The sequence below is a fragment of the Pseudopipra pipra genome, chromosome 4 (genome assembly GCF_036250125.1).
Source record: "Pseudopipra pipra isolate bDixPip1 chromosome 4, bDixPip1.hap1, whole genome shotgun sequence".
Lineage (NCBI taxonomy): Eukaryota > Metazoa > Chordata > Aves > Passeriformes > Pipridae > Pseudopipra > Pseudopipra pipra.
This window is the reverse complement of record NC_087552.1, coordinates 76315701-76333235: the sequence shown is the minus strand read 5'-3', so window position 1 is coordinate 76333235 and position 17535 is coordinate 76315701. Positions and strand designations below refer to the sequence as shown.

General features: G+C 62.3%; 2 protein-coding genes across 2 annotated transcripts; one reads left to right on the top strand and one right to left on the bottom strand.

The window, feature by feature from the left end:
- Window positions 1–1526: 1526 nt before the first annotated feature.
- Window positions 1527–7409, bottom strand: HTRA2 (HtrA serine peptidase 2). The gene is made up of 8 exons (XM_064653717.1): window positions 6826–7409; window positions 6037–6241; window positions 5771–5965; window positions 5544–5576; window positions 5005–5113; window positions 4315–4384; window positions 2182–2277; window positions 1527–1890 (listed from the first exon to the last, which is right to left on the bottom strand). Exons 1-8 carry the CDS (start codon window positions 7179–7181, stop codon window positions 1725–1727), a joined length of 1230 nt encoding a protein of 409 aa, XP_064509787.1. The 5' UTR covers window positions 7182–7409; the 3' UTR covers window positions 1527–1724.
- Window positions 7410–7493: 84 nt separating this feature from the next.
- AUP1 (AUP1 lipid droplet regulating VLDL assembly factor) lies at window positions 7494–17457 on the top strand. Its single transcript, XM_064653716.1, has 12 exons — window positions 7494–7625; window positions 7860–7997; window positions 8450–8600; window positions 10133–10320; window positions 10411–10483; window positions 13042–13115; window positions 14000–14066; window positions 14649–14754; window positions 15108–15254; window positions 15406–15569; window positions 15723–15811; window positions 16897–17457. Exons 1-12 carry the CDS (start codon window positions 7576–7578, stop codon window positions 16943–16945), a joined length of 1296 nt encoding a protein of 431 aa, XP_064509786.1. The 5' UTR covers window positions 7494–7575; the 3' UTR covers window positions 16946–17457.
- Window positions 17458–17535: the final 78 nt, after the last annotated feature.

The window sequence follows — 17535 nt, the reverse complement described above, 5'->3', positions numbered from 1 at the left end:
GCCCCTGCACCCCCTTGGATGGTGGAGTGAGGCAGTCCCCCTGTCCACACAGTGCTGGCCCCACAGCAGCCCCCTGCCTGCACCCCCTCAACCAGGTTCCCCGCTCTGGGAGAAGCCCGGGTGGGTGAGAGGAAGGGGCCAGAAGCAGTCCCACGGCACCGTGTCGGGCGAACTGAGGGGTCACTCTGGCACAGCTGGGGTGTGGTGAAGTGCTGGTTCCCCAGTACCAGATCCAGGGCAAATGTTATCAAGCAGAAATCCCACCCTGGGGCTGTGACTCATGAGGACTGGGGGCTCATGACAGAGGGGCTGCCTCGACTCGTGTGGGAGCAGAGCCTGGCAGGGCCAAGACATGCTGGGCAGGGACACTCGGACATGACACAAGGGCCGAGGGAGGCACAGCCCAGCTCTCACACCCCAGCCCGGTGCTCTGGTCGCCCCTGCAGCACACGAGCTGTGGGGACAGCAGGCGCTGCCCCGAGCCCGGGAGGAGGAGGAGGAGAGGGGCAGGCCTTGGCTGGGCCCTGGAACGCGCTGCGGTCGGCGCAGCCGGAGCAGCTATGCCAGACACGCCGCGATTTCCCCCGCTGGCCGGGGCAGCGAATTCCTCCGGCGAGGCCGCGGCTGCTGAAAGGACGCCTGTTCTCGGGGCAGGGGAGCGCCTGGGGGCAGGAGCGGAGCCCCCGAGGAACTGTGCTTCTTTCATCTCCCGGAGTAACAGCCGGGGCCCGGGAGCCCCGTCACGGGCAGGGCCTGGCCCCACACCCGCATTCCTGCCCTCGCACCGGGCCGGACGTGGCCGGTCCGGGCTGCCCTCGCCGCAGAGCCGCTGCCGCCGCGGGAGCGGAGGGGGGATCTTCCAGGAAGGCAAGGAACGGCTGGAGCTGCTCCTTCCCAGAAGGGCCGGCCAGGCAGCTGCACAGCACAGGGACGGGCCCAGCTGTCCCCTGGGGCCGGGTGTGTGTGGGAGCGGACACGGGGCTGGGTGGGACAGGCAGAGCCCCGGCCCAGCTTCCACCCTCGGCCCTCCCGAACATCAGGGCCAGGAGACACTGCCTCGGCCTCGGCAAAGTCCAGCATCAACACCCCTTTCCCCATGGCCTGGAACGCTGCTGCATGGGAGGGGACGTGGGCACAGACCTCAGAATGCTCACAGAGCTCCCAGCAGAAGCGATGGGACCGGTTGAACACAGCACAGCCACAGCAACACGGAGCAGCTCGGCTGCACTCCAGGGAAGAACTGCCAGTCCCAGAGCTGCTCCAGGGCTGCTCCTACCACAGAGGGGCTGCATGAAGCTTGACAGCTGCCAGGTTGGTACAGATGGAGGAGTGAGATCCCAGCTGCGTGGGTACTGAGCAGGTGGCAGCACACCTCCTCCTAACGCTGAGGAGGTCCCTGGAGGCACAGCCAGCTCCTCCCCACCTGGAAGGTCTTGTGTGAGGACTGACAGGAGGGGCAGGGTGCCACACGGCCCGGCCTCCACCAGGCAACTGCTGCTGTTGTGACAAGGTGATGTGGCATGGAGGCCCCTAGAAAAGTGCTTTATTTTGAGTACAGAGGGAAATTGCTGCACCACAAGTCACCCAAGCACCGGGCTGGGCCCCTCTCCTGGCTCCTTCCAGCCCTGCATGAGCTCTCGGGCCCTGCCTGGCTGGCACAGACACAGCTCAGTCCTGCTCTCAGCCCCGGGCCAGCACTGCCGGTCAGCCCCGGGCGGTCCCCGCTACTCCGTCACCTCAGGCACGACGCTCACCAGCAGCGTGTCGTGGCCGCGGCGCACCAGCATGGCCAGGTTCTGCTGCGTCCGCACCGCCTCGTACACGTCCTCGGCGCGCCGCGACACCGCCCCGTTGATCTCCAGCACCACGTCACCGGCCTTCAGCCCGGCCCTGCGGGGAGAACACGGGTGGAGCACAAAGTGGGCAAAGCAGCCACTCAGGTTCATCAGCCCTGAAGGATGGAGGGGCAGGCACAGGAGCCTTGGGCCGTGGCACCAGGTGTTCCTCCAGCCACACTGGTACCTCAGCCAATGGGGACATCCAGCCTGGGCAAGGGTGCCCAGCTGGTTTCTGCTGCAAGGCCCAAGCCCTCCTGCTCTGGAGCAAAACACACGGAGCTAAACACATCCCCCCTGGCACAGCTGCTCCCTCACACGTCCCGAGGCACAGGGCAGCACTTACTGATGGGCCGGGGAGCCGATGATCACCTTGTGGATCAGCACACCGTAGGGCACGTCGGGGAAGCCGGGGTCACGCAGCTTCAGCTCCGCCAGGATGCTGCACAGTGGGAATTGGCGTCAGGGATGGAGCTGGAAGCAGAGCAGGGCTCCCACCCCACCCCAGCTGCACAGGCTCAGAGACCAGACACAGAACCTCCCCTCCTGTGTCCCTGCACGCTGCTGAGTAAAAGCACAGCTGCCAGCCCCAAACACCACCACCACTCTGTCAAAACAAGAGGACAAGAGTCCCAGTGGCGCCAGGGAGAGCTGGAAACCACTGGAGCAGCTGCCATCTGGATCAGAGTTGTGGTGATGCATGTCCCCACATCACATCGCTCTTCCCCGTGTCAGACCCACCCCTCTCCTGCTGCAGTTTCCCTTCTCTGCCCTGGTTGGGCAGGACACACAACACAAGCCATGCCCCTCTTCCTGCCAGACCTGTCACCAGAGCTCTACCCACATCTCTCCTCCGGAATCTAGAGACTAAATAATCCCACTTCCTCCAACTTCCTCACAGATTTTAAGTTTTCTAAACCAAGCTTAAACTCTGCATCTCTCACAGCTCCACTTCGGACTCTCCTCAATATCTTCTCGTCCCTCCTGAACGTATCCAGAAGCAAATGCAGTACTCCAGCTGGATCTCCCCAGAGTGAAGAACAGCATTCTTCCCTCAACCACTGCAGCGGCTCTGATCCCTCCAGCCTCAGACACTCACAGTCTCTGCCCAGCTCTGCTCCCACCGGGTCCCTGCTCAGCCAGTCAGGGCTCCTCATATGGCAGTGGTCTGTGCAGAACTCTACTGCACTGTCCCACAGCTCAGTGCAAGCTGCCATCCCTTCCTGACAGAACAACGGGGTCTGCGCTGTGCCCAACACAGAGCTTCCCCTTCCTGCGCCAGGGAAAGGTTCTGGCCTTTGCAATGAGCGTGTTCAGACCAGTCATCCTTTTCCAAGGCAAGCAACCCCTTCTTGGAAGACCTTCCCCCTGGAGACAAAGAAGCCTCGCAGTCAGGTGGTTTCCCTGGACCGGCTCGCTGGCTGTGCGGAAGCTGGACCCGCTTCCCAGGAGCCACGTCTGACGCATTTCACGCTGCTTCCTCACAGCCCCTGTCCCGCAGCGTGCCCAGGGAAGCAGCAGGCTGGGTTCCCACATTCCTTGGGTTCTGCCGAGTACCAGCACCATCTACTGGGCACCCACCGGGGCTGCCGGCAGCGCTGGCTGTGCCCCCCCCACCCCCCTCAGGGGACACAGAGCACCTGCTCCTCCCTTTGAGGCCAGGCAGGAGCCCCAGAGGCTGCTCGTGCCGCCCAGGCGTGCAGGCAAGCCCACAGACCCAACCAGCCCACGGGAGTCACGAGAGCTTTAGGAGGGCAGAGCATGGCCCTGAAAGGTGTTTGCCCAGCATGGCACAACACCACCCCAGCAATGTGCTGAGCCCCACAAGGCAGCTGAAGGTCACCTAAAGGTGGCTGCAAGAGCCAAGGAATGGGAGCAGCTGCTGTCCTTGAGAACTGCTCCCAGAGGTGAGAGTGCAGGTCCTGTTCGCTCCTGACATTAGTCCTTCATGGACTCACAAAATTGTTTGGGTTAGAAAAGATCTTTAAGATCAAATCCAACTGCTGCCCCTCAGAACTGCCAAGACCACCACTGACCATGTCCCCAGGTGCCACATCCACAGGGCTGTTAAATCCCTCCTGAGATGGGGTCTCCCCTCCTGCCCTGGGCAGCTGTGCCAAGGTTGGACAGCCCTTTCCAGGAAGGAATTTTCCCACTATCCAACCCAAACCTCCCCTGGCACAGCCTGAGGCTTTTTCCTCTCATCCTGTTGCTTGTTCCCCAGGAGCAGAGCCCGACCCCCACCTGGCTGCAATCCTCCTGTCAGGAAGTTGTAGAGAGCCAGAAGGTCCCCCAACAAGCCTCATTAGACCAGTCTGGAGTCTAACCACAACATGAGCACAGAGAGATTCAGGACTGAAAGTTTAAGCTGTGGAGACAATCCTACCAAAACCAGGCACCTTCAGTTAGTTGGGAAGATCCCATTACATGCCTGCCCCAACAGGAGCAGTCTTTTGGCCCCCGAGCTCAGGACAGGCACCTGGGAGTGAGGGTCAGCATCATCACCCCGATGTACCGGCGCTTTGTCTCTGCATTGCCAAACCAAGAGCCTGCCGAAGGAAAGGACACGGAATGTCAGGGCTGGAAAACAGAGACACACTCAGAACAGCGCTGGGCTGAGCCCCACAGCCCTCAGGGCAGGTAGTGTGTGCAGAGCCACTCCCAGTCCCCACAACAGCTCAGTCCAGCTCTTGGTACCAGCGACAGTGTTACAGGTGTTGCACTTTGCACTGACTTTGCTTCCCCAATTTGTCATTTTTTTAACTGAGAATGTCCCTCCCTGGCGTCACAAGAGAACCAGACAGAAGTTTGCCTTAAATAATTCTCACACACAGAGGCACAGAAAGAGGCAGCATTCCACATGGCCAAATGAAGGACTTGTCCTCTACACTTCCACTGAATCCTACACCTGGACTTCCACCACTGCACACCAGATGCAGGTTACTTAGGACACCTGACCTGCAGTAGAGGCAGGCAGCTGTGGGCAGGGCAGCAGCAGCAGCACAGCCTTCCAGTGGCACAGGAGAATTTCATGCCAGATGGAACCCCAAAGGCTCCTTCTCCTGCCCTCCTTGCCCTCATGTGGAAGAAAGGCTTGGAGCCCAGCTGTTCCAGAGCTTCCCTCTCTCATCCTGCTCCCCAGCACCTGAGCAGGGAGGTTCCCACTCACTCTTGCGCTGCTCCTCCCTTTGCAGGAACTTCCGGAGCCGGTCGGAGGGGATGGCAAAGGAGATGCCTGATGTCACCTTCATGGTGTTCACCCCAATCACCTCGCCATCCTGCAGGGAAAGGGCACTGGGATACCCAGCCTGGGTCACTGTGGAGAGCAGGGGAACTACTGCACCAGCCTGAGGTCCCAGCTGCGTGCCCACCCCTTCCCAGGCTGCTGCCCCTGTGTCCTGCCTGACCCTGCCAAGGCCGGGCAGGGCCCAGGGGCTGAGCCCACCCAGCTCCTCACTCTGCCCAACCAGCACCAGCCATGCCTCACTGGGTAGGGCTCAGCTCCACCAGAGTTCCATCGGCTCTGGCTCCCTCAGATGCTGCACAGGGTTCCCATGCCAGGCTGAATCCTCCTCCTCACAGGGAGCCTGAAGGACTCACAGGCCCTCCCTCCCGGCACCCACAAGCGCTCCCGTAGAGGGGCACAGAGTGAGGGGCACACAGCACATCTCTACCCCAGCCAGCAAGGGGACAAGCAGCAGGACTCACCAGGTTGACGAGGGGGCCCCCGGAGTTCCCAAACTGCAGCAGAGGAGAGAGAGCGAGCAGAGCATGAGAACCCCTGGCAGCAATGGCAGGAGGCCGATCCCAGGAACTGGGTCAGGCTGATCCCAGAGTGCCCGGGTGACCGGCCAGAACCCCCTCAGCTCCCCGTGCTCCGTGTGAGCCCCCTCCTCCCCCAGCACCCCCAGCCCTGCCCAGTCCCACCCCCTTACGTCGATGGCGGCGTCGGTCTGGATGTACTCCATGTCGGAGGCGGCCAGGCCCAGCTCGCGGCTGCCGCGCTGCGCCGAGCTCACGATGCCCGAGGTGATGGTGTTCTGCAGCGCGAAGGGGCTGCCCATGGCCACCACGAACTCGCCCTGCCGCACCTCGGCCGAGCGGCCCAGCGGCAGCGTGGGTAGCGGGTGCTGTGGGGAGCAGGACGGTGAGCACGAGGGGTGAAGGGAGGGTGCCCATGTCCCCGCACCGTGACACACACCTTGGGCTTGATCTTGATGGTGGCGATGTCGGCCACCTGGTCCACGTCCTGCACCACGGCGTCGTACTGCTCGCCGCTGGCCAGCTTCACCCGCACGCGCCGCCGGTTGGCCACCACGTGTGCGTTGGTGACGATGAGCCCGTCCGGGGACACCAGGAACCCCGAGCCGTTGGAGATGGGCACGTCCCGGCCCAGAAAGGGGTGCCTGCGAGGGGGGCACAGGTCAGGATGGGTGGCAGGGACCCTGCGGGGTCTGGTGGGGACTCCAGGGAGGGCAGGTGGGGCCACGCAGATGGGTAGGGCTGGGAAGCAGCGGGGAACAGTGAGGATGTCTGGGCAGCAGCTTTTCCCATTGTGAGGCAGAGGGTGTGACACCGGACACAGGTGTGACCAGCCTGGAGGGCAAAGCTGCTGCCCTGAGATGCTCCAAGAGGCTGGAGGTGCTGGATGGTGAGATCATGGAGTGCAAAGGGAAAGAAATGCAAAGCGGTGCTCCTGAGGCAAAGTGACAGAGCAGCCTGAAAGGCAGCTCTGCTCGACGGTCCCGGAGGACAAGGAGGTGGCAGCGGTGGATGGCAGCCGTGCGTCCCCGCGGCGTGTCCCCGTGTGCCAGCTGCGAGCACGGGCAGCGGGACCGGGTCGGTCTCTCCCGCGGCACTTGGGGGACCCCACTGGGACGCCGTGTCCGGTTCAGGGACACAGACCAGGGCGGCTGCAGGAGAGCCCGGCGGAGGCTGCACTGCGCAGGGAAGCGGGGGATCCCTTCCGCGGACAGCCCGGTGCCGGCACCTGCCCACGATCTCCACGTAGACCAGCGCGGGCGCCGTTTTCTCCACCACGTCGGCGATGAAGTTGAAGGCGGCGCGGGGCGAGGCGGGCGGCGGAGCGGGCGGCGGGGCGGGCACGGCTGCGCTCAGCGCGGGCCGCCGGCGCTCCCGGGCCCACAGCAGCACCAGCGCCGCCGCTCCCGCGCCCACTGCCGCTGCCAGCGCCCGGCCCCCAGCGGGGGCCGGCGGAGGAAGGGGCAGGGGTGGTGGCGGTGGCGGAGGAGGCTCGGCGGCCCCGGTGAGTGCTCGGCACCACCGCAACGCTACCGGCGGAAGCGGGACCCGCGGGACACGCACTCTCCGCGCCGCCGCCGCCATGCTGCCGCTGCCGAGCGGAAGCCCCGCCCCGCCGGGGCGAGGCCCGGCCGCGGGGCACGCCGGGAGCTGTAGTCCTGGGGCGGGCCCTGGCGGGAGCTGCCCTCCGCCGCGGGGCACGCCGGGAGTTCTAGTCCCGCTGGGATCTGTGGGCTGACCGCCAACGAGAGGCGCCGGTAACCGGTAGCGCCGGCGGAGCAGGGCAGAGCGGGGCGGTCCCACTGTCAGAGCCGCTCGTCGGGCCCGCCGGAGCGGCCGTCAGGGCGAGGGAGCGGCGGCGCGCGGTGCAGGCTGGGAAGGCGGCGCGCTCCCAGGGTGCCCCGCGCGGGCCGGGCGCGCGGCCGCGGGCAAGATGGCGGCGGGTGTGGGGCGGCCGTGAGGCGGCGGCGCGGCGGGGATGGAGCCGCCCGCGGCCCCGGGCCCCGAGCGGCTCTTCGATTCGCACCGGTGAGCGCCCGCCCGGGGCCCGCGGGCCGGGGGCTCCCGGGGGAGCCGCGCGGGCCCGGGGCCCGCGGGGGGACAAAGTGTCTTGCGGAAGCCCCGTGGGGAAGGTCGGGGTGAGCCGTGGGGGGACCGGGGATGCCTCAGGTGGGCTGCGAAGGCTCCTTGAGGGGTCTCGGGGGACCCTGGGGCTCGTTCCGGCCGCGCTCAGGCGGCCTGCGCCGCTCTCTGCCCCGGCAGGTTCCCGACCGATGGGTTTCTGCTCCTGGCCCTGTTGCTGTACGCGCCCGTGGGGCTCTGCCTGCTCATCCTGCGCCTTTTCATCGGTGTCCACGTGTTCCTGGTCAGCTGTGCCCTGCCCGACAGCGTCTTGCGCCGGTGCGTGACCCCGGGGGCCCCGGCTGCTGCCCGGGGCGGGGTGTAGGGCGGGAGGGCGGCCCCGGCCCCTCGGGGTCCCGGGCCGGGGGGCTTGGTTGAGGCAGGGGGCTGTGGGGAGCTGTGCCTTCGACACTTGTTGTCCCTAGGAGCCCTGGAGGTGCTTCTTCTGCCAAGCCCAGAGCTGGCGGTCACCTCTGGAGTGCTCAGGAACTGGTCTGGAGCGTGTGGATCAGCTGGGTGTGCTGCTCAGGAGTTCAGCGAGCACCTGATGCCCCATGTTCCAGCCCTAGCCACAGCCTCCCAACAATTCCTGCCCCAGATGTGCCATTTCCATTTGGTCTCGGTGTTCTTTGTCCAGCCACCAGAATTCCCAGTTCCCCCCGTCTGTTGGATGTGTCACCAGCAGCGGCTCTGGTGGCAGGACTTGAGGCCGGCCCTTGTGTCCCTCTCAGGTTCATTGTCCGTGTGATGTGCTCCGTGCTGGGGCTGCTGGTGCGGCAGAACGACCCGCGGCTGCGCGGGGCCGGCGCCAGGGTCTTCATCGCCAACCACGTCACCCCCTTCGACCACAACGTCGTCAGCCTGCTCACCTCCTGCAACACGGTAAGGGCTCAGCCTGCTCACCTCCTGCAACACGGTGAGGGCTCAGCCTGCTCACCTCCTGCAACACGGTGAGGGCTCAGCCTGCTCACCTCCTGCAACACGGTGAGGGCTCAGCCTGCTCACCTCCTGCAACACGGTGAGGGCTCAGCCTGCTCACCTCCTGCAACACGGTGAGGGCTCAGCCTGCTCACCTCCTGCAACACGGTGAGGGCTCAGCCTGCTCACCTCCTGCAACACGGTGAGGGCTCAGCCTGCTCACCTCCTGCAACACGGTGAGGGCTCAGCCTGCTCACCTCCTGCAACACGGTGAGGGCTCAGCCTGCTCACCTCCTGCAACACGGTGAGGGCTCAGCCTGCTCACCTCCTGCAACACGGTGAGGGCTCCTCCCTGGGGGCAGGGCACGGGAGTGCTGCCCAGACTTGGTGTTGGTGTGGTCACAGAGTCGTAGGATGTTCAGGCTGAAAAGACCTTAAAACCCATTCAGTCCCACCCCCTGCCATGGGCAGAAACGCCTTCCACTAGACCAGGTTGCTTCAAGCTGTGTCCAGCCTGGCCTGGGACACTTCTAGGGATGGGACAGCCACAGCTTGTCTGGGCAACCTGTGCCAGGGCCTCCCCACCCTCACAGAGAAGAGTTTTTTCCTAATATCCGGCCTAAATTTCCACTGCTACAGTCATATCCATTACTCCTTGTCCTATCACTCCAGTCCCCCATGCAGAGTCCCTCTCTGGCTTCCCTTTAGGCCCTTTCAGATCCTGGAAGGTTCTCCAGTTCTGAGTTACTAACCCAGGGTTGCACAAGCCTTGAGGTGTTTTCTGTGGCTCAGTATCTCTCTTGGGTGCTGCGTGAAAAAACGGAACAGAGTGAGGAGGAGCAGGAGTAGTTACAGAGGGTGTTGATTTTGGTGGAAGAGCAGGTAGATCCCAGCAGCTGTTTCCTTCTCTGGCCTTTTGGATCAGGGGGTCAGGGACAGGGCTGGTTGTGGGGTTTCCCTCAGCACTGGACGCTCTTTGGGGGGGGCAGCCAGGTGCATGGAGGGTGCTGAGGGAGCTCTGTGTCCATGTTGCTTGGGCTGTTCTGGGCTGTCCGTGCTTTCCTCTAAAATCCCCTGTGTGGGGAGTTCCTGAGTCAGCAGGCTCTGGGTGGATCTCGTGTCCTGCACAGCCATTGATTTGCCCCTGACCTGGAGAGGAGGGACTCCTGGAAGCAGTGTGTGTCCTGCCAAGTGTGTCAGGGACTGCTGTAGAGAACACAAGGAACACTGGCATGGGGGAGTCTGTGTCTCTGGCAGGCAGGGTACAGTCTGAACTGAAAGTTTAGAGTCTGATTGCTGTGGAGTCAGGGCTGGAGCAGGTCCTGAGGCCTGGCAGTAACATGTTCTCTGCCACCAGTGCTGCTGGCTCCCAGGTGGCCCTCAGCCCCAGAGGGGATTTTGCTGATGAGCAAGAACTTTGTCTTCTTTGTCATTTGGGAAGATGACTGGGAGGGCTGGGCAGGGCAGTTTCCTCCTCACTCCTGTTTTTCCTGCAGCCTGCACTGAATGGTGCCCCAGGGTTCATCTGCTGGTCCAGGGGATTCATGGAGCTGGGAGTGATGGGCAGCAGGGCAGAGCTGGTGGATTCCCTGAAGGAATACTCGTCCCAGCAAGGGAACCCACCGCTGCTGCTGTTCCCGGAGGAGGCGGCCACCAACGGCCGGGCCGGGCTGCTCCGCTTCAGGTGCGGGAATTGCCACGGGGCTCCAGGGAGCTGCCATTCTGGCAGTGGGGTGGCTTCAAGGTCATTCACTGCGGAATTCCTCCCTTCCAGCTCCTGGCCCTTCTCCATCCTGGATGTTGTGCAGCCCGTTGCCCTGCAGGTCCGGAGGCCGTTGGTGGCGGTGGTGAGTTGGGGACGCAGGGATTGGGTGAGGGGTGGGTGCTGTGCCGGGCTCTGGGTGCTACCATTCATCCTGCTCCTGCTCTGGAGCCTGTGGTGTGGCCTGGCCTCGTGTCCTGGCACCCTGGGACCAACTGCTCGGAACTGATGCTGTTCCCAAGTGCCTTTCCCGGGACCTTGGCCCACTCAGTACTCCCCTAGTTACACTGGCCAGTGTGACAGACATTTGGTGGCCCAGCTGGCTGTCACTGTGCCACTGGTTTCCATGGCCAGTGCTATGTCCTCTCCCCTTGGTGAGCTCCTTGCTGTGAAAGACCAGCTCCTGCCCTCGGGGCAGGGCCGATGTGCCAGAGGTCGTGCAGGCTCTGGAGGCTCGCCCTGGGCACAGCCCCAGGGACGTGGTGCAAGAGCAACCCCAGACAAGGGGCAAAGTTCACAGTGGCAACAGCAGTGCTGCAGAAGGGATTGCAGGGAAACTGATCCCAGGCTTTGCTGAATTTCTCATTTCTTGTTGTCAGTTTTGGGTCTGCTTGGTTAAAAGACCCTGAACTGTTATATTTGTCTGACACTTGAGTTAGTTCTTTGTTCTGTATCTCTCTAGAACATCAGGGCACAATGGGCAGAGTCAAAGGCACTTCCCAGCAGGTTGCAGAATGTGGTGCCCACACTAAGGCAGCAGCAGGTGCTTGAGGGTGAGACTCTGCCAGGGATTCATGTTCCCCCCGTGCTGGCTGGGGCTTTGGCAGCACTGAGGTCTCCAGTTGAGAGGTTCAGGTTAGTGAGTGGCAGAATCCAGGTTATAACTGATCCAGTGACCATGGAGAGCTGCCAGGCACAGCTGTCACTGTGGGTCTGCTGTGTCTGTAGGAGAAAGCACAGGAATCCCTGGCAGGGTGAGGAGTCAGCTGGATGTGTGCAGGGATGGGAACTGTGGGAATGCTCGGTGAAACTTTGGTCACTCCTGCCAGGGCAGGGGGACTGAAACAGAGTTCAGGGAGGCCACAAGCATGAGGAGAACCCAGAGAGCAGCACTTATAGGTCCTTGACTCAGTCAGCTCCAGAGAAAGGAAGCAGTGAGGCTGTGGAATGGATTGGGGTGACTGTGGATATGTGGCTGTGGATGGCTGGGGGGGGCTGCTGCACACTGGGGAAGAGGCTTAGGAGTGGAGAGTGGTTGTTTTGTTGTGACAACGCCCACAGCAGGCTCTGCAGGGCCTGGCACTGAATGCTGGTACTGCACAGGTTCTGTCCTGGGTTTTCCAGCAGTGAGGACACTATGTTTTTGAATGACCACTCCAGAGATATGGGAGAGCTCTTCTGTTCTGGACAGTTTATAGGGAATCACTTATGCTTTTTGGGGTTTGGCTCTTCTGAGAAGTTCTGAGATGTCATAAGTTGTGTGTTTGTGCATCCCTTCCCTCGTGCATGTCACAGGGAGCAGCATGTCTGTGTGGAGGTGCTGCTTACAGTCACTTCTTGGCTCAGGTTTTATCTCCAGAGGCTGAGCAGGACTTTGTACTTTCTGCACATTGGCTGAGTAAATTCTGGTGGATTTCTGGTGTGATTTTAAATCATCAGAAAATTTGAGGACTGGAGATGTGGTACTTCAAATGGTTCAATCAGTGCTTTACAGAAAGCTTTCTTACAGACTTGTGTGATATCTGTCAGACACTGGGCTGAGCAAACCGCCAAATTTGGAGTGAAGAATTTTCTCCAGCTCTGGTTGCCTGGAATGGTGCAGGAGCGTGTTGTTCTGTGGCACAGGCAGCATAACTGAAACCTGGCTCTGGGCATCACTACAGGCTTTTGGTTTTGGGGTTCTGAAATGTGTTTACCCAGGAGATGAGGTTTCTCTGATTCTCCCGTGGCTGAGCTTTGGTGCTTTACCCAGTTACAGCTCCTCTTCCCAGTCTGCGGGACAAACCAGGCATGAGCCTGTCTGAGAATCACAGAGTCAATGGGATGGGAAAAGACCTCTGAAACCTCCGAGTCCAACCATTCCCCCAGCACTGCCAAGGCCACCTCTGACCATGTCCCCAAGTGCCACATCCACATGGCTGTTAAATCCTCACAGGGCTGGGGACTGCACCACTGCCCTGGGCAGCCCTTTCCAGGAGGAATTTTCCCAATATCCAACCTAAACCTCCCCTGACACAGCTTGAAGCTATTTCCTTTGTCCTGTCACTTATTCCCTTGGAGAGCTTACAGGAGTTGGAACATCACCAGCAGCTGTTCCCACCACGATGAGGAGGGATTGTTCATGGTTCTGAGGGAGTGTTAGTAGGTCTTCAGACGTTTTTGGTGCTTTCTGAAGGCACAGTCTAGCAGGGAATGGGGGGTTACTGAGGGAAGCCTTGCTGCTGTCAGTGGAAGGAAAAGGTGACTGCGAACAGTGAAAACTGGTGATGACTGATGATGAAGCTGCCCTGGGGCCTGCCCTGTGTGCGCTGGGTTTGCTGTTCCCGCTTTCCCAGTCCTCCACCTCTGCCCACATATCCATGACTCGCTGCCTGCCTGGCTCCCTGTTCTGTGTGGGGGATCTCACTGTGCTCTCTTCCCCAGAGCGTGGCCGACTCCTCCTGGATCACAGAGCTGCTCTGGACCTTCTTCGTTCCCTTCACAGTATATCAAGTAAGGTACTATGTCTCTCTTTTCTGTTTGGGGCAGGGTTGGGGTTGAGCGGGGCCCTGACATGTCTGTGGCAGTACGAGATCCCTTGGTCTGTGCTGATGGCACCCTCCCTGAGTGCCTCAGCAGGGCTGTGGTTGGCACCATTTGGGTCTGGCCAGGTCCAGCTCCTGGACCTGCTCCTGGCTCCTGTGCTGTGTTGGGAAAGGAGAGGAATCTGTCTCTCCAGGCTTTTAGGTCAAGTTTCCGGGTGTATTTTTAAAGCTGCTTTGCAGTGATTTACTCCAGGGGTGATTCCCTCAGGCAGCACCAGCCTCCAGTGTCCGTCTGTCCCTGCAATTCCTCAGGAGCTGCAGGGGTGGTCCGGGGGGGTGGTGCAGGAGTCGTCCAGACCCCGGCCCTGGGCCCAGGAGAGCCTGGTCTGGCTGAGTAGCTCTGGTGTCATGAGGGTTCCTAGGCAGTGGAAGGGGCTGGGAGTCAAATGCAGGGGTTGAGGTATTTCAGCAAAGAAAAGCCTTGTGCTGTAGCTTTCCCTGGCCGTATCTGCCTGGAGTCTGGGTGACCTGTTTTCTACTCCCATGTAAATGGCCGTGGCTCCTCACTGGGGCCCTTCTGGGAACTGTAGGAGATCCTTCACCTGTTACGTGTGAGAGCCAGCAGAGCTCCAGTGAGCCAGTTCTGTCTCCTGAGCTGAGCCATGCCCTGGGTTTGGGTGTTGGGGTTTGATGGTCTGGTGGGGAGAGGTGTGGGGTGGGCAGGGGATGTGGAGTTGGGGGTGTGCCCGGCACAACTGCTCCCAGCAGGTGCTGGCCCCAAGGGCCATTCCCCATGGGGCTGGCTCCAAGGGCTGCTTCTGGCGGGGCTGGCTCCATGTGCTGTTGTCCCCACTCAGGTGGATGCCGTCTGTCCCCAGGCGAGCGGACGAGCCGAGTGAGGACTTTGCACTCCGAGTTCAGGAGGTAGGAGAGTGGTGTGGGAGAGGGCTGTAGGACTGATGCAGTTGAGGATGGGCACAGAGGAGAGCAGAGGGCAGGCAGATTTGCAGAGGGCATTTCTGGATATGTTTGTGTGATGGGAGCTCTAGCCCATATTTATTGCCCCTTACAGGTACTCGATTTTTCCATGGCCTATTTGCCACCCCCCACTTAGCCTTTCCACAGTTATCAGGACTCTCTCCATGTACTTTAGGCCTTTCACTCCCCTTTCCTGATGCCACAAATCAAATAAAGAAATTGTTTCTCCACCCTTCCTGTATGTTCTGGGTACTTCACAGCTCCTGTACCAAAGATCTCGTATCTCCCCGTCAGCCCGTTTTGGCAGGGTGATACTGCTACTCCTGCTCCTTCACGTGCTCCCTGCCACACTGAAATGCATCCCTGAGGCCGTGGAGAAAGCCATTCCCAGCCCTCTTGCCCTTGCTGTAGCTCCATGCAAGCCTGTGCCCCCGACACGCTCCCGGCACAGGGGGCTGCCTGGGCAGTGTTGTGTGTCCTGTACGTGTTGTGTGCCCCGTGTGTGTGACTCCTCTCTGCATTGCACAGCTCTTGGCCGTGGAGCTGGGTGTGGTATCCACACGGATCACCGCCGCCGACAGGACCGAGCACATGAAGAGGCTGCGGCACACGTCACGGCTGCCCTTCGCCCCAGGTGGGTGTCAGGGAGGGGGCTGTGGAGCCCTGGGGGTGTCCTGGCTGTGGGACTGCCACCTGGGCTTGCCTGTGTGGGGGCCTCAGTCTGCTCTCAGTGACTCATGCATGGAGTGGGAGGAAGAGGAGGACCAGGAATGTTGGGGCGCTCCCTGGGAGAGGGGCTGCCGGTGTGCTCTGGTCTGGGGGCTGTACTTGGCAGGGGGGAGGGAGGGGCCCACGCTCCTGGACACAGACACGGGGGGTGTGGGCAGGGGGTCCAGCTTTCACGTCACACCAGTTTGTACTAAAGCAGAGCTGGTGCAGCTGACAGGCCTTTAGTCACCCTCCTGTGCCCACTTCTTTCTCCTGCAGCCTCGAGTCAGCGCCTGGTAGCCCAGCCCAGGGTGCCCCCCCACCTGCCTGGAGGTGCTCCTGAGGACGTGCAGGTTGTGGCCATGGCACAGCAGGTCAAGGAGGTGCTGCCTCACGTGCCCCTGGAGGTCATCAGGACAGACCTGGGTGAGCAGTGCTGGGGTGTCAGGAGGGACGCAGGGGGACCTTCTGTGGTGTGTGGGACTTGAAAGCAGAAACCTTGTCCCTGTTGCACTGGAGCACAGTGGCAGCCAGGATGGAGCATCCAGATCTCTAAGGGATCCCTTTGTCCCTGCAGCCCAGACCAACTGTGTGGACACCACGATTGCCAACTTGCTGGAGGGGAGAGTTTCCTTCTTCCCCGAGAGTCAGGAGGCTGGTACTGACCTGCCTACCCTGTCTACCTCCCAGGCTGCAGCTGCTTCTGGCATCCAGGGCTCCGTGGCTGCGCCTTCTGCCAAGGTACTGTGGGCTTGTGCATCTCCCTGATCTGGTGGCTTGTGTTCAGGACTAGCCAGGGGCATGGAGCACTGACCTGATGTGCCAGGGCCTTCCAGAGCCAAGGAGGCTCCTGCTTTGTCTGTCTCCTGACGGCTCCTGTGCTTTCTCTTCCAGACAGCTACAAAGCAGTTTGCAAAGTCCCCCGTGGAGCGTCACCTGTCCTTGCAGGAGCGGAAACGAGCCTTGTACGACTATGCCAGGAGGTGAGAGCACCCCAGGGCTCCCCTGCCAGGGCCCTCACGACTCCCCCTGCCCAAGCCCCCAAGCTGTGGCCCCAACAGCACCCGAGATACCCCAGGCTGTGCCAGCTAGGTGGTTCCCAGCCCCTCCTACCCCCAGCCCAGGGCTGTGGGAGGGGGGCAGGTGATTGTCACCTTTCCAAGCGTGCAGCCCTGTGTCATTCCTGGGAAGTGCTCTGTGCTCATAACTGCTGCCAGGCCTCTGGTTTTGGGGGTTGAGGGGTTGGAGCTGTTTTCCAGAAGCACTAAGGAACAGAGCTGAGCACAACCAGCCTCACTAGGCTTCTCGATGTGACTCGAGTCTGGCTGACAGGATCCCCTGTGGGACTGGGTTTTTCTGAGGTCACACTGGTGCCCTGGCACCCTCGGTGTGGGCAGGACATTCCTGTTTGGCACCATGGACAGCGCAGTTAACTCCGGTGCGAGGGAACAGGGAGCAACCTGTCCAGGGTTTTGATGAGGCAAATCCTGGAACAAGTGGCCAGCTCTGGTAACTGGTTGTTGTTTTAGAATGATACAGAAAACTGAGAATGAGTTTGAGGGGGAGTTAAGTGTGCCTGGGCTTGTTGGGCACTGAATGGCTGGGGCTGTGCTGAGGGAACCATCGTGTCAAGAAACCCTAACTGGGAAACCTCATCCTGACAGCCAGGCAGGGGCCTGCTGGGGAGCAGGGGCCGGTGTGTGTGGGGCTGGTGTGAGTGGTCCCTGCAGCCCCTTGCAGGCCTTGCTTGGTCCGTGCTCTGTCGGGCTTGTCCCCAGTAGGGACAGTATCTGCCCTGTGGCTCTCCTGGAGCAGCTCTGGCCACTGTCACCTGTTTCCATGGGCTCCAGGCGAGCTTGGAACGGAACCAGAGCCAAGGTGCAGCCGGGGAGCGCACGGCCCTGGGGCACTGCAGTGTGAGGGTCACTCCCACTGCCTGGCCCTTCGGGTCCCAGTCCCGGTCCCGTGGGGTCGCCACCTCTCTCTGGCGGCCCCTCCCCGGGCAGGCTCGCGGGAGACATTCGGGAGGTCCCAGGGCGGTGGTGTCTGAGGGCGCTCTCTCCCACAGGCGGTTCGCCGAGAAGCACGGCGTGGCAAGGGCCGGCGGCAGCCTCTAACGGGCCCAGGCCGGCCGAGGCCCTGCCCGCATCGGCCTGGAGCCCGTGACCGGCCCGGAGCCCGTGACCGGCCCGGAGCCCGTGACAGGCCCGGAGCCCGTGACAGGCCCGCAGCCCGTGACAGGCCCGGAGCCCGTGACAGGCCCGCAGCCCGTGACCGGCCCGGAGCCCGTGACAGGCCCGGAGCCCGTGACAGGCCCGGAGCCCGTGACAGGCCCGGAGCCTGTGACTGGCCCGCAGCCCGTGACCGGCTCGGAGCCCGTGACCGGCCCGCAGCCCGTGACCGGCCCGCAGCCCGTGACAGGCCCGGAGCCCGTGACAGGCCCGGAGCCTGTGACTGGCCCGGAGCCCGTGACCGGCTCGGAGCCCGTGACCGGCCCGCAGCCCGTGACCGGCCCGCAGCCCGTGACAGGCCCGGGCCGGCGGCGGCACCGGCGCGCGCGGGCCCCACGCGGACGGGACGGGCGGGGCGTGGGCGCCCCCTGGCGGCGAAAATAAACGGCGGCAGCGTCCGGCGCGGCTCGGGCTGTGCGGGCACCGGGAGCGGGGGGCGTGGCCATCGGGGGCGGGGCCAGTGGGGCGGGGGCGGG

Excerpts from the sequence above, each read along its gene's own strand:
- AUP1 (XM_064653716.1), top strand. The coding sequence starts at position 7,576 with ATGGAGCCGCCCGCGGCCCCGGGCCCCGAGCGGCTCTTCGATTCGCAC. Across the intron at positions 10,484-13,041 it reads GGAGGCCGTTGGTGGCGGTG|AGCGTGGCCGACTCCTCCTG; the intron begins GTGAGTTGGGGA and ends TCTCTTCCCCAG. Across the intron at positions 14,067-14,648 it reads TTGCACTCCGAGTTCAGGAG|CTCTTGGCCGTGGAGCTGGG; the intron begins GTAGGAGAGTGG and ends TGCATTGCACAG.
- HTRA2 (XM_064653717.1), bottom strand. The coding sequence starts at position 7,181 with ATGGCGGCGGCGGCGCGGAGAGTGCGTGTCCCGCGGGTCCCGCTTCCG. Across the intron at positions 6,242-6,825 it reads TACGTGGAGATCGTGGGCAG|GCACCCCTTTCTGGGCCGGG; the intron begins GTGCCGGCACCG and ends CCCCCCTCGCAG. Across the intron at positions 2,278-4,314 it reads ATGCTGACCCTCACTCCCAG|CATCCTGGCGGAGCTGAAGC; the intron begins GTGCCTGTCCTG and ends CCCACTGTGCAG.